The sequence below is a fragment of the Pteropus vampyrus genome, unplaced genomic scaffold, assembly GCF_000151845.1.
Source record: "Pteropus vampyrus isolate Shadow unplaced genomic scaffold, Pvam_2.0 Scaffold22, whole genome shotgun sequence".
In the NCBI taxonomy this organism is placed as follows: Eukaryota; Metazoa; Chordata; class Mammalia; order Chiroptera; family Pteropodidae; genus Pteropus; species Pteropus vampyrus.
The window spans coordinates 13,336,615-13,350,841 of NW_011888803.1; the positions used below are offsets into that span (position 1 = coordinate 13,336,615).

The window sequence follows — 14,227 nt, forward strand, 5'->3', positions numbered from 1 at the left end:
AATCTTTCCACTTAGATCACTTTCTGTTGTTAACAAGCTCTGGTATCCACACTGCTCTTCCTATTTATTGGTAACCTGGTATGCTCCAATAAATAGAAATATCTCTTAGAAACCTTTAACTTTTAATTCTGAGAAAAGGAATTTAAATTAGCAATTAGCAAACAGGAATAGTCTATATTAGCATCGTCAGAGTTGCAAATGCTATAAAGTATAGAAGAGAGCCTGGTTCACATCAACTTTGACTATGCTTCCCTCTTGATCATTTCCACTGGGCAGCAACAAAGGAAAGGGACAGAACTTTATTGACTGTGTGCTGATATAATAAAGTAATCCTGACTTATTTTAATTAAACTTGTTACTGAGAAAGGTGATTTTAAGGTTTGTGGTTGTTACTTATGTCAGTTTGGAATGCTGACTGGTTCAGGTGGACAAATGTTAAGAATATGAATTAAATGAGCCATGGCTAATTCTGGCCTATGAAATGGATATATTCTAATTTTCAATGGATGTGGAAGAGTGTAACAGATATAAAGCTTCAAGGGTGCCATCATAAAAAGATATTACCATCTCTGTAAAAATCAGTTTGTACAGAGAGAACTTGACTTACCAGCTGCCAAAAGCATCTCACAGTAACTACACTATGCTAGTAGTGGCATTTAAATTAAAATGTTGTGATTAATATTCATCGATTTAAATTAATATATCCCTACTAGGTATATAATATATCCTTAATATAAACATCAGAAATTGTTATACGAAAATGATTTATTAAGCATATCTGTCCGAAGGAAGACATTTACACACAAAAGCAAAAAATTATACTGTTGATATGATTCTAATTCTCCTATTACATCATTTACCATTTAAAACTTTTTATTTAATACATCATTTCCTATTAACCCACAATTGCCTCTAAGAATTCTCATTATGTGCCAACAGAAAGAACACTTGAATATGGGGAAGGGATGCGTTCTTGGGGCTGCCCCTAGATCCAAACTATCTGAATCCTGAGACTGTTGAAAAGTCGGCCTTATGGCTCAGCAGTCATCGGACTGGGAGGTGGAGGTGTGGGAGTCCGCCCTCAGCCTGGGAAGGAGGAAGTCCCTGTATCCGCCAGCAGTGGCCAACCCTTTCGTGCAGCAGACGAACATCAGCGCGTGGCGCTGGGCCTCCATCATTCTCGCGGGGTCTGTGCTGGTGCCGGTGCGGGTGACCTGCATTGCCTTCCTCCTCATCTTCCTCTGGCCGATGGCCGCACTTTCCACCATAGGCGGTTCTGCTCATCCAGCCAAACCCGCCACGAGTTGGAGGAGAAAACTGGCAAAACCGGCTCTCAAATTCTTGTATCAGGCAATATTCTTTTTAGCAGGGTTCCTTGTTAAAGTGAAAGGGAAAAAGGCAACCCGAGAAGAGGCCCCCATCTTTGTCACAGCACCGCACTCCACTTTCTTTGACGCAATCGCCTGTGTTGTGGCAGGGTTACCCTCCGTAGTCTCTGCAAGTAAAAACGCACATATCCCAGTGGCTGGAAAATTCCTACTGTCAACACAGCCGGTGCTTGTTACCCGAGAGGACCCCAATTCCAGGAAGACAACCCGGGAAGAAATTCTGAAGCGAGTGACATCCAAAAGGAAGTGGCCACAGATCCTGATTTTCCCAGAAGGAGTGTGTACCAATCGCACGTGTCTGATCACTTTTAAACTAGGGGCCTTTTCTCCAGGTGTTCCTGTACAGCCAGTGCTACTCAGGTACCCAAATGCCCTGGACACAGTGACCTGGACCTGGCAGGGGTTTACAGGCTTCCAGGCTTGTATGTTGACCCTGAGTCAACTCTTCACCAGAGTAGAAGTTGAGTTTATGCCTGTTTACATCCCAAATGACGAAGAAAAGAAAAACCCCATCCTTTTTGCCAATACAGTGAGGATCAACATGGCAAATGCTCTGGGGTTACCTGTGACAGACCACACTTATGAAGACTGCAGATTGATGATTACCGCAGGTAACCTTCGACTACCCATGGAAACTGGCTTGGTGGAATTTACAAAAATTAGCAAGAAATTAAAGTTAGATTGGGATAATATTCACCAGCATTTGGATGAATATGCTGCAATTGCAGTTGCCTCAAAGGGAGGGAAGATAGGAATTGAAGAATTTGCAAATTATTTAAAACTCCCAATTTCAGAGCCCTTGAGACAAATTTTTGCCCTTTTTGACAGGAATAATGATGGCAACATAGACTTCAGAGAGTATGTGATAGGTCTGACTGTCCTATGTAATCCTGCCAACACTAAAAAGATTCTGCAGATGTCATTTAAGCTTTTTGATCTTGATAAGGATGGTTTCATAACAAAACAGGAGTTAGCTACTGTACTTCAGGCGGCTTTTGGAGTGCCAGATCTTGATGTTTCCAGACTCTTTCGGGAAATAGCTGGACAGAAATCAGAGTACATTTCATACAAGAAATTTAAGAAATTTGCCTTGAAGCATCCAGAATATGCCAAGTTATTTCATTCATTCTTAGACCTACAGGCAGCCTATATCTATGCATTACCAAAAGTGCAGGTTTAATCGCTGTGTTCAGATGTTAAAGACAGCCCTGAAAATGGTGAAAATACCTTCCTGGGAGAAACTATGATTGAAATAAAAATTATTCTTTGAGGAAAAACACAACAGTTTTTATTCTAGGTGACCTGGACACTTAAGTATGATATTTAAAATGTGCTTGAAGAATATACATTTCAATCAGATTTTATAGTATCTATTTTTTTTTTATTTAAAATAATGTTTGTTTCAATGTAACCTAATGGTAGAAAAATAAGAGATCTAGTCATAAACCTTGTTCACCCAGCATGGTTCCAGTCAGTGCCTTTATTCTGCTAAAATAAGACCAGAAGAACCTAATAGCCCATCACCTCTCCCTCATTTTTGCTGAGAAAATACCTCATTAAGAGCTCCACTAGCAATAAATAAATTATAATTTTTATTCTCTATAAAAAGGATTGGCTGGATAAATGCCTCTTTAGTCTTTCCCAAAGTAGCCCAAATGTTATTTTACAAGACAAAAATAAACAAGAAGAAGATATAGTATTGGGAATACCACTGAAACAGTTATACACGGTATGGCTGCCCTTTGTTATTATTTTTAGGTATGAGAGTGATTATTTAGAATGAAAAATCACAACAGATTATAATTTCTGGTTATAAATATAGGAATTCTGACAAATTCTATTTTGTATGATTCTCAGAAAAGGGAAAAATTTATGTTCATAAATGCACATTATGCATTACTGAGAATATTCTTTTCATCCCAACTACACACCAATGAGAACTGAAGCCTCTACTTACTGTTGTGTACCTCCTTCGCTATCCATATACTTCCAGCACCCTTTGCTATAAGACAGCTTCACATAGTGATGTGACCTTGGGCTCTATCCCTTCATGTCACCATGCAGGATGAATCAGTGAAGTATTCCTGGAAGCTATTTCTACACCAGGACAGGGAGCAACCACCTATCTAAATGTGGAAGTGATTGTGAACGAATAAATATGCACTGCTACCCAAACTACTGTATCCCCAACATGTTTCATTGTGGCTAAATCCCAAAAATGCCTGATACCAGTGTTACTAGATATGAGGGGACATTTGACTATGGGGAAAGAAAGTCTTGATCATTTGTGGACAGAATCTCTTACTTTTGCAAACTTTACAAAAACATACCCAAGTAGACACATTCTAGGGACCCTACTAGAGGCTTAGAATGGGGTTGTGCAGGTGGGGCCCCAAAGTTTAAACTTTATTAGTTAGCTTCCTGGTATTTTGAGCAGAAATGAAAAGAGATGAATGGGAGAAAGGTGAGCAGATGTGGAAAGCTTAAAGAAAGAGAAAGAAAAAGTCAAATATTGTTTTGAGATCATTTCTATGTAGTTCTCACTTGAGAAAAAGAGATGGATAAGGGAAATTTCCTAATCCCCACTGTCTTAGTCCATTTGGGCTGCTATGACAAAAATACCATAGATTGGGTGGTTTAAACAACCAACATTTATTTCTCACTGTTCTGGAGGCTGGGAAGTTTAAGACCAAAGCACTAGCGGATTTGGTCTCTGGTGAGAGCCTGCTTCCTGGTGCATAGATGGCTATCTTCTCGCCCTGTCCTCAGCTGGTAAAAAGAGGAAGAGAGCTCTCTGGAGTCTTTTCTAGGGGCACTAATACCATTCATGAGGGCTCCATCCTCATGACCTGATCATCTCTCAAAGGTCCCATCTCCAAATATCATCACATGGGGGATTAGGTTTCCACATATGAATTTTGGGAGAACACAACTATTCAGTCTATAGCATTCACCCAGCGTGATGTTCCACAATAATAATGTATACACATGTAATTCAAATACAATGATTTTTAAGACGTATTAGAAAATAGCCATGTAAATAAGAAATTTTCACTTAAAAGTAGCCGTCAAGGTATATCTTTATTCAAACAATGGTACTATTACTCAAATATGTGCTTAGCTTTAAAATTGCTTCTAATAAGATAAAGAGCTACATAAAAAATCAAGGCCATTACTTTATTATCCTCTATCTTTTAATCTCAAAATGCTCAACAGTTTTATTAAAACCCTTTAATACATAACACTTAAAAATCTTTTTATTATAAAATAAATAGATAAAATCACAAGAAACAAATCTGGAGCCAATTATTATGTAAGTATATATTATATATTAAATACATATAAACTTTTTAAGAGGAACATTCTTGCAACCAACACTGATCAAGACATAAAACTTATCCAGACACCCTACAAGACCTTGTATGTCCCCAAACATAATTACAACCTCCTCCTTCCTCCCAAAATTAATCTACTTTCTTGACTTTATTTTCACTTCCTGTGTTTCTTTGCATTTTTATCCTTATGTGTAAATTGGGCTCACAGCTGTACCTACCTTAATGGTGGTTGTGCAGTTACTCCATATAAAGCAGATGGAGTAATTTTCTCATCTAATAAGAACTCAATAAATATTAACTACTATATTACCTCTGACGCTCTTATTTTTTACAAGAATAATTAAGAATCAATTATCCAGTTACATTTCTCAGAATTAGATGTCTGAATAATTGGAAAGGGCATTATTTGGAGAAATAGCTAGTTCTGGGCCAGTCTTATAGTTCGAGGTCCATATACTTGCCAAGCAACTCATTCTTTACCGTGTGCAGAGCCTCTGAGTGAAGCACAACAATTGAGCTTTCCTCCCTTGGATTAAGTATTTAAAAAAAAAAAAATTGTAAGATTCCACTCCAAGCTATTTTCTTCAGGCTAAAATATCCAAAATTCTATAATTCATCAATCTACCTACTTCCGTGCTCAAAGGCTCTGCCCCTACAACTTTATTTCCTCTTTTCCATCATAAATTTTATGGCTTTATATGCAAAGCACTGTAATATAATCTAGCATGTCTCACCTAAAGACCGAGAGCAGTCATATGCACCACTCTAGATGCTGTATATACCCTTTGCAGAGGACTCTGGAGTGTTGTGACTCCCGCTAATTTTATAAAGTTCTCTTTCGCCACCTCAATTTTTGTTCACCCCCAATTTTTCTTGCCCACAGTAATTAAGGGAGTGCGACTTGCCCGCAGGAATGGTCTTTTGAAACCTGTCTCTTCTTGGCAAAAAAAGTACTGACATCCCAGGAAGACACACCAGTGTAGAAAAGCTGCACAGGTTGATTTGAACTGGGCCTCGATAAAACACCAACTAAAATATATGGTTTGCACCACCCGGAAAGAAAAGAGGAGCAGGAAGGACTGGTTAGTCTCGGGGGACAGTTCGCCCCAACGCAACGAGGGGCGGGGTACGGACCAGCAGAGGTAAACAGAGCCTACTACGCCTGCGCAAAGCCTCGTCGGGTCACGTGCGGGTACGGCCCCGGTCTCCCGGGTTCCCCAGACTGCGGTCGGGCTGCTGTAAGGGACCGTCTACAAACTGACGAGAGGCGTCAACCTTTTCCCTTAGGGGGCGGATTCCGGTAGGAGCCGAACCTTCGATCGGAAACGCCCCTTTCTTCGCGAGGCGGGGAGTGAGACCGTGTGCTGGGCCTGCTGGGTTCCGCCAGTACCTTTGTGGGACATGGCCCGCTGTGGGGAGGGTAGCGCGACCCCCGTTGTACTTCTAGGGTCCCCTGGAGTTTGCAGTAAGGGCTTGCAAAGGAAAGGGCCTTGCGAGCGGCGCCGGCTGAAGGCGATGGTGTCGGAGCAGCTCAGCCAGGATCTGCTCAGGTAGGAGGAGGCGGGAACGCTGGCTGCTTCAGTTCTTAAGGCGCCCACCTTCGCTGCAGAAACTGTGGTCCTTCTCGGTCCCTTCGTTCCACTCCACCATGTTCTCGTCTCAGGCTACTGCGGGACGTTTACCCGTCTCCTCACCACGTAGCGGGTTCGCTCTTTCTAAGCAACCAATCCCGAGCACATGGGTGACCAAGTACCAGATTCAAAAAGAAAACCAAAATTAGAGTATTTATGTGCAGCACCAGTTCATGCCAAAAAACACGGATAGGCTTAGTTCTTTGAAAGACGTGTCTCTAAGGTCGGGTCCTTCCAGGGTTCATGAACCTGAAACGTACACAATTTTTTGTAAGCTTAAACAATTTTTTGTAAGCTTAAACAATTTTAAGGAAAATGATAAAGTTAGGGAGAAAAAAATTATTTAGGATGAGGAAAATAGAATGAATTATTGGAGCCTTGGAGGTCTCTTTCTTCTGAGCTCTCTTTAAACAATTTACCAGAGATGCTTACATAGAAATACCTCCTTGATTGCCACCTGGCTTCCCCTCTTCACCCAGAACACTCTACAGCTCCCAGCAACTCCCAGTTCCCATGAAGACCCAAGCAAATGGAGGGTTGTTGTGAAGCTTAACCCAGGCTATGGTAATCCAGCTAACATCATTTCTGTTGATAAAGAAAATTAAGCTTAGAAATATTCCCAAATTTTTATTTCTACCCAAACATTGATTCTTAAACTTTAGTGTGCATCAGAATCACGTGGAGGGCTTATTAAAACTTAGATTTACTGGATCCCAGACCATTGTTCTGATTCAGTTGGTCTGGGATGGGTCCTGAGATTTTCGACTTTCTAACAAGGTCCAAATCAGAGATGCAGATGCTGCTGGCCTTGGTCACACTTTCAGAACTACTGAACTGGCGTAAACACACTAATATCTAACAGTTGTGCAGCTTTCTACATTTAAAAAATATTTCCTATCGCTGACACTTATAAAGCTCTGGCGGCTATAAACAACTTTGTAAAGTGAAAATATTTCTTTTTAATTTGGGCCTGTCTACCAGAGATACTTCGTCTCCACTGGTGGGGGATGGATGTAAAAGATGGAAAAAATAAGACTGAAGTTGTTCTGTTTTTAGGGTGAATGAATATTTAAGGATGAGGTGCTTAATTCAGTGACTTAATTCTTCTGGCTGTATTGTGAGCATTAAAGTGTCATTAATTTAAGGAAGGTAAAACATCTAATTAATGTAGAGAAAATGAGGTTTAAAAAAGAGCAGATGAACAGTTAATCCTCATCCTAGCAGCAAGGAAGAATAGGATACTGAACTCCCAAGTTCTTATTACAAGTAAAGAAAAATAGGTGCAGTGTCTTTTTAACTACAAAAAAACTTTGTACACTCATCCAACCACTTTAAATACTATGCTCAATTTATCTTCTTCAAGTGCAGCAATATCGCTGATTTATTTTGCAAATATTAATGAAGTAGCTAGCACCTACCATGTACCTAACTCTGTACTAGGTCCTAAAGAATCAAAGATTAATATGGTTTTGGTGTTTGTGCTTACACTTTGGTGAGAGAGACAATAGCCAAACCAAAGTAATGGGGACTTAGGTGAGTTAGAGAAGGCTTTATAGGGTGCCATTTGAGTTACCTCGTGAAGGTTGATTAGGTACAGATTAGGATGAGAGAAATCAGAGGGTATCTAAACAAGGATAATGGCTTTTACAAAGGCACAGAGATTTGAAAGAGCTTGATATTATTAGCTTGGGAAAGCAAGTTAGATTCTTCCAAATAGCAAGGAACAGAGACATCTCTGGGTTACCTGAGGTAATAGGATATAAGGAGAAGTGAAGAAAAACAGGAAACAGTTTCAGCAGACAAAAAGCAAGGTCTGATGTAGAATTGGAAAGCTCCTGGGAATATGACAGCAGCTGTACAGTAAGACCTCATTGAGAAATGGACCTTATTCAGGAAATTTGTTGTAAAAATACCTAATACTTACTACTACCTAGATACTGGGCTGTCATGTAATGGTTTATTTACTCTCCTGTGAAGTAAGTTTTGTTATTATTTCCATTTAACAGATAATGAAACTGAGCATTAGAGAAGAAATGGTGGAGTCAGAATAAGAACTTTGGAAGTCTGGCTCCAGAGACATTAAAATGACTTGCTCAAGGTCACACTATCAGACTATGAGGCCAGTCACTCTGCCTACTCTACTACATTAGTTATGCATACTTATCTTACAGTAACTTTGTTCCTTCATTTCTGCTTCTCTCCTTACACATTTCTTTTTCTTATCCTACCTTGGATTTGCTTTACAGCTCTCTCAGAGTGCAATCATTTGATCCCGGTTTACTATAGAATATCTCTGCTAGAGTTTATTTGTTTAACTACCATGATGACTAAACTTAGCTCAGTCCATTGTCCAGTCAGATGTGGTTAAGAACATTAGGGTCATGTGGTACAAAGCAGGGCCCTATATAAAAAATAAATGAATTCGTTAGCTTTATTTGGAAGGAGTATAGCAGGCAATCAGAGTGACAGTAGATGAAGGTGAATAGGTAAACTAAGACTATATGGTGGAGGCCTTTTTTCAGTGAAGAGTTTGGAATGTATTCTGGAGGCAGTGGAGAGCCACTGGTGTCTTTTAAATGGGAGATTAACATATTTAAGTCTTGAATTGAGGAAAGAGTAATTAGCAACAAGGAAACCAGCTAGATTTGTAATAGTCAACAGATACATAATGGCAGTGAAAATGGAAAAGATGAAAGGGATTTATATGTGCAATTGATGGGCTGGGTGACCAATTAGATGTGGAGGAACAGGGAAAGTGGCACCAAAACTTAGGACATTTGAAAGGTAGGAATATGGCGAAAGTTCAGGAAGCCATATCAAGGAGACAATTGGAAATGTGTCTGGAGTTTAGGAGGGAAATTGAAATAGCAAATATAGATTAAAGGTTGGTGGCATTACCAGCACCCAGTTGTCCAAGCCAAGAGAGAGATCCTAGGTTATTCCCTTCCCTTCACCCTCTACATCCAGTCACCAAGTGCTGCCTATTTTAATTCCATCCCTATACTCTATCACCATTGATCCTCTCCTGGCTCAAGCCCTTTACATCATTCATCTGTGCTGTGCAGTAGTTTTCTCATCTTCATTCTCACTTTCCCCTAATTCTTCTTCCACACAAGAAACAGGTAATATTTTGAAAAATAAATTTGCCCATGTTTCAAATCATTTGCTGATTTCCCTTCAACTAGAAAGAGAGTTAAGCTCTTTGCCTCTTATTCATCTTTATCCCTATAGCTTCATCTGCCACTTCTCATCTCTAGATACTCTCTGCCGACCAGTTTATAGCTCCATACTCACACATACCTTTATAACAAACATGGAGCCAGGAACTCCTTTCTACCTTACTTTGCTTTTCTGACCAACTCTTATTCAATCTTTAAAATCTCCTTTGGTGTTCATGTCCTCTATAAAGTCTTCTCTTATGTCTGTCTCTGAAAAAAATTTACTTATTTGTGCTATTTAATATTCAGGCCTGGCCTTCCTACTATCCTATGCACTTCTTGAGGCGAGATAGTATGTTTTAGTCATCTTTATGTCCCTTGTGCTTAGTGCGTAGTATATGCTCAATAAATTTTTAGTGATAATCAGGTTTAATCAGCAGTCTAAAATGCTTTAGATAGGTTAATACAGTAGTTGACAGAGAAATGAGATGGAAGGAAGCTGGGCCTTGACATGGTTGAGCCTTTGCTCCAACCTACCCTTCCTCTAGACATTTCTGTTAGATGAGCCAATATACATGAAGAAGTCTGAGTCAAATATTCTGTTACTTGTAACAGATACAGTATATGCTTATAACTGATACAAGTGGTTTTGTAAAATAAAAAGCACTGTATTTTCATGTTAATTTTTTAAACACATTAACCTTTTTTCATTTAACAAATACCGCCAACATCTATTATGAACCAAGCAAATTCCCCAGTGAAGATTGTATGGCTACTAGCTGCAACGCTTTCTTACTCACTTGGGAAAGAGTTGGGGATGAGGAAAAGGCGAGTGGGAGGAAGGAACAAATTATTTGTAAAATTTAAGTTTTTATTAATGTTTGAGAGACCAATACATTTTCGTATAACTTTAGAAATCACTTATGAAAATAATTTATTGATGAAAATTTGACTAAAATGTATTTGTTTGATCCTTATTTCCAAGATTCTGAAAGCTTTGTGCTCTGAAACATTTGTTTTGTTTAGGGTAAAACACAACAAAATTTAATAAGCAGATACTGAGCTCTTGATATATACTGACGATGTACAGTTTTTGCCTTTGGGGAGTTCCTTGTCTAGTAGGGAGAAAGACATAAAAATAATGATGCAATGACAGAAGCGCTGTAATAGAGGTATGTACTGAGTGTGATGGAATCAGAGGAAGGAGCCATTAACTTGGTCTTAAGGGAGTGTCGATGTCAATGGCAACATTCTAAGCTTCACTGTAATGGATATATTTATCCATTACTTGTACCTCCTGTAGTGAACTGGGGCGATTGCCAATTATATCCTGCAATACAGAAGTCCTCTGAGAATACATACCTTGCTACTGCTGATGTTACAGTAATATGAAGTATTATTTAGTATTCAGAGAATAAAAATATATAGTTACCACAGAGACAAAAGATTATGACAATTTCTATTATGATGCTGATTTCTGTTCTTCCATCACTTTATTGTACATGTAATTAGTGGGCTTATGTACTATGTCTGTACATAAGTAAAGGGATTTGAATGGGTTTCCCCCATGAGTCTATCATTTTAATAATAGATTAGAGCATGATTAGTTATATTTGTGTTGGGGGTAGGCTAGGAAAAGGGTTCAAATGTCACATTCTTGACAGCCAAGCCTGTATTTCAGGCTTGGTATTTAACAGTAGTCAGAACAAAGTGTACCAGTTTCTAATCTGTATTGTCTATTGTTATATCTGGTTTGCTGGTGTCGACTGTACTTTTCTTGCTTCAGTATTAGGAAGATTTTAAAAAATCGATTCTTTGCAATAGGCAATAACCATGTTACTGTGTGTTCTTTTTTCAAAATAAGTCTTAAAATAGGAAATCAACATAAATAGCAGAAGGTAAATTTTACTATTAGAAGGAATTAAAAAGATATTTTTCAGAAAAGTAGTCTTACTTTTTTAGTGAAATTAGTTTTGTTTTCACTGTAACTTTTAGAAAATTAGGGTCTAAATCAATATTAAACAGTGTTCTTTGGAATGTACTGAGAACAAACTCATTTTTATATTAACTTATTTATTTTACATTGCCTCTGTATTTTTTAGTGTATATGTTATTTTTAAAACATAATAATGTGTATATTACATATTTCTGAACATTGCTAATTAAACTATGGTTCCTTTTTATTCCTGACAGGCTTCTAAGGGAAGAACACCATGCAGATGTTATTTTCTCTGTAGGTTGTACTTTGTTCAAAGCCCACAGAGCGGTCCTTTTAGCAAGGGTTCCTGACTTCTATTTTCATACTGTTGGACAGACATCAAATAATTTAACAAATCATGAGCCTATTGCTGTGGAAAACTTTGAAGCTTCAGAATTTAGAACATTTTTACAGTAAGTGCTTTTTAAAAATTTTTTCTCTTATATTTAAGTCTAATATGTAATTTTTTAAAACATGTTTGTGTGTTTTTATTTTATATGTTTTCATATGTTTTATAACTTTCTAAGAAAAATCCTTTAAATTCCAAATTATCTTAGTAATTAATATTAGTAGAGACTAAGTATTAGTATTAGAGTATTAGAGCCCTTGAATTAGGAGAGGCTAAGTACTAACCTGAGATTGATCCTGAGAGAGAAGAAATGAATTGTGTGCTCTCTGGTAATCTGAATGAATTACTCTATGCTAGAGTTTATCAACAGTGGCACTGTTGACATTTTGGGTTAGATAATACTTGGTTGTGGGGGCTGTGCTGTCCATTTTAGGATGTTTAGCAGCATCCCTGGCCTCTAGCCACTAGATGCCAGTAGCACTGTCCCTCCCCATTCTTCCTATAGCACACTTTCCCCCACTTTTGACAACCTCCAGATATTGGCAAAAGTCCTCTGGGGGATAAAACTGCCCCTGTTTAGAACCGTCGCTATATACTGACTTCTACATTATTGATATGCAAAGCGTTAAATAAATTATGTATGTTGATAAAAATATGAGGTAACTTTTTATTCTCGTGGCTTATATGTGGTCAAAATTTTTGAAAATAGAACTTTAATTGAACTTGTTAGTAGTTTAGGGGACTTGTAGTTGGTGAACTTAGAGAACTGTCATTGGCTAAATAATGGGAGAAACTAGTTTAAATTAATCTTCATTGTAATTGAATAAAATTCCATTTTAATGCTTTGTTGTTACCTGCACATGTGTGTAATTATTTGACACTCATTTTTGCTAACCGTATCCAGGAAGTATTTTCTAAATACTAAATAGTTCCTCAAAATTATATCTCTTTTTTAAAAACCTATTTAAATGACTTTAGAGAGGTCTTAAATACTAAGACCATGGACTCTAGGTCTAGAATGCCTGGATTCAGATTACCTGCTCTGCCATTTGGTAACTGTGTACCTCTAACTTAACCCCTCTGTGCTTGGAATTTCCTCAAATGTAAAATGCCTGGCATACCATAAGCACTGTAAAAAATATTAATTATTTATGTTTATAAATCTTAAAGTGTTTATTGTATTTCATTTTAGTAATTTAAATACTGCCTTCCCCTAATTTCTTCCCTTTCTCTAATATATGGAAGTTATTATTGTTCTAATAATACTTTTGTGGTTTCTGTCCTGCTATCCCTCACATATACTTACTCAGCAAATATTTATTGTGCCCTGTTTTGGGTAAGAGCCTTTGTAAAGGGGTAGATGTGTACTGGTTAGTGATACTTGATTTCAGTGTGTATTGATGGTAAGTGTGGAGGAAGGAAAAATTCCCATTTTCTTTCAGCTGAGCAAATAATCAAATTAATAGGAGGCAGAATGACAAGAGAAACTCAAATTTAATCTCATGTGCACGGAAATCCCACACACATGAGAGAGATAGAAAGGGGGATTGAGGTATATAAGACATTCCGAGCTAGAGATGAGATAATGCACCTTAGGGACTTTTAAGGATCATTGTAGGATCATGAGAATAGCAGATGTTTAGTAAGTAGAAGTTTGCCCTGCCATATAGGTGGATCAGAAAGGTTATAACCTCTTATAAGAGGCAAGGCCCCTAATTCAGGTTCTTCTAGGTAGTTAAAGGGAGAGCCAGAAGTTTCTCTGAAGCCTGAAGCTAAAATTGCCTTTAGCTCAGAACAATCCGCACACCACTAGGCACATCTTCGGGTAGCTCGTTCTGAACCCCCGCATAAGTAAATGTAGAACTAAGTTTTGAAGCCAGTACTCGCTATTATGTCATTGTATAGTACTACAAATATGTCAAATACTGGTTCTGAAAAACATCTTTATTTATTTTTTTGAAGATCTAACTGGCTTTATTAAGCAATTCATGAATCAGGCAGCATCCTATCTAGCAACGAAAAGGGCACATTCACATATCACATATAATTCACCCATTTAAAGTGCACAATTCAGTGGTTTCAGTATTTCCAGAGTTGTGTAACCATGACCACAATGTAATTTTAGAACATTTTCAACACCCCAAAAAGAAACCCCATAATCATTATCTGTCACTCTCCTTTCTCTCACCTCCCAGCCATAGGCCGTATTAATCTACTTTCTGTGCCTATGGATTTGCCTTTTTTGGACTTCTCACAAAATTGGAATCATACAATCTGTGGTCTTTTGTGACCAACTTATTTTACTAACCATAATGTTTTCAAAGTTCATCCACATTGTTGTATATATTAGCTCTTCATTTCTTTTTATTGCCAAATAATATTTCATGA

At 38.0% G+C, this 14,227-nt stretch overlaps 2 protein-coding genes across 9 annotated transcripts in view; both read left to right on the plus strand.

The window, feature by feature from the left end:
- Positions 1-1,032: 1,032 nt before the first annotated feature.
- LOC105289159 (lysophosphatidylcholine acyltransferase 2B-like) lies at positions 1,033-2,568 on the plus strand. Its single transcript, XM_011355698.1, has one exon. It carries the CDS (start codon positions 1,033-1,035, stop codon positions 2,566-2,568), a length of 1,536 nt encoding a protein of 511 aa, XP_011354000.1.
- Positions 2,569-5,571: 3,003 nt separating this feature from the next.
- The window catches only part of KIAA1107 (KIAA1107 ortholog), a 90,475-nt gene continuing 81,819 nt past the window's right edge, over positions 5,572-14,227 (plus strand). For 3 of the 8 annotated variants that reach the window (XM_023528098.1, XM_011355640.2, XM_023528099.1), the window contains exons 1-2: positions 5,573-6,273; positions 11,706-11,903. In XM_023528098.1, the coding sequence (XP_023383866.1) occupies positions 6,125-6,273; positions 11,706-11,903 (347 nt within the window). In that variant the 5' untranslated portion in view covers positions 5,573-6,124. Of the gene's footprint in view, positions 6,274-6,833; positions 6,919-11,705; positions 11,904-14,227 lie in introns of all 8 variants that reach the window. The other 5 variants (XM_023528100.1, XM_023528101.1, XM_023528106.1 and 2 more) reach the window with 5 other exon arrangements.

Coding starts and splice junctions, on each gene's coding strand:
- LOC105289159 (XM_011355698.1), top strand. CDS start 1,033: ATGGCTCAGCAGTCATCGGACTGGGAGGTGGAGGTGTGGGAGTCCGCC.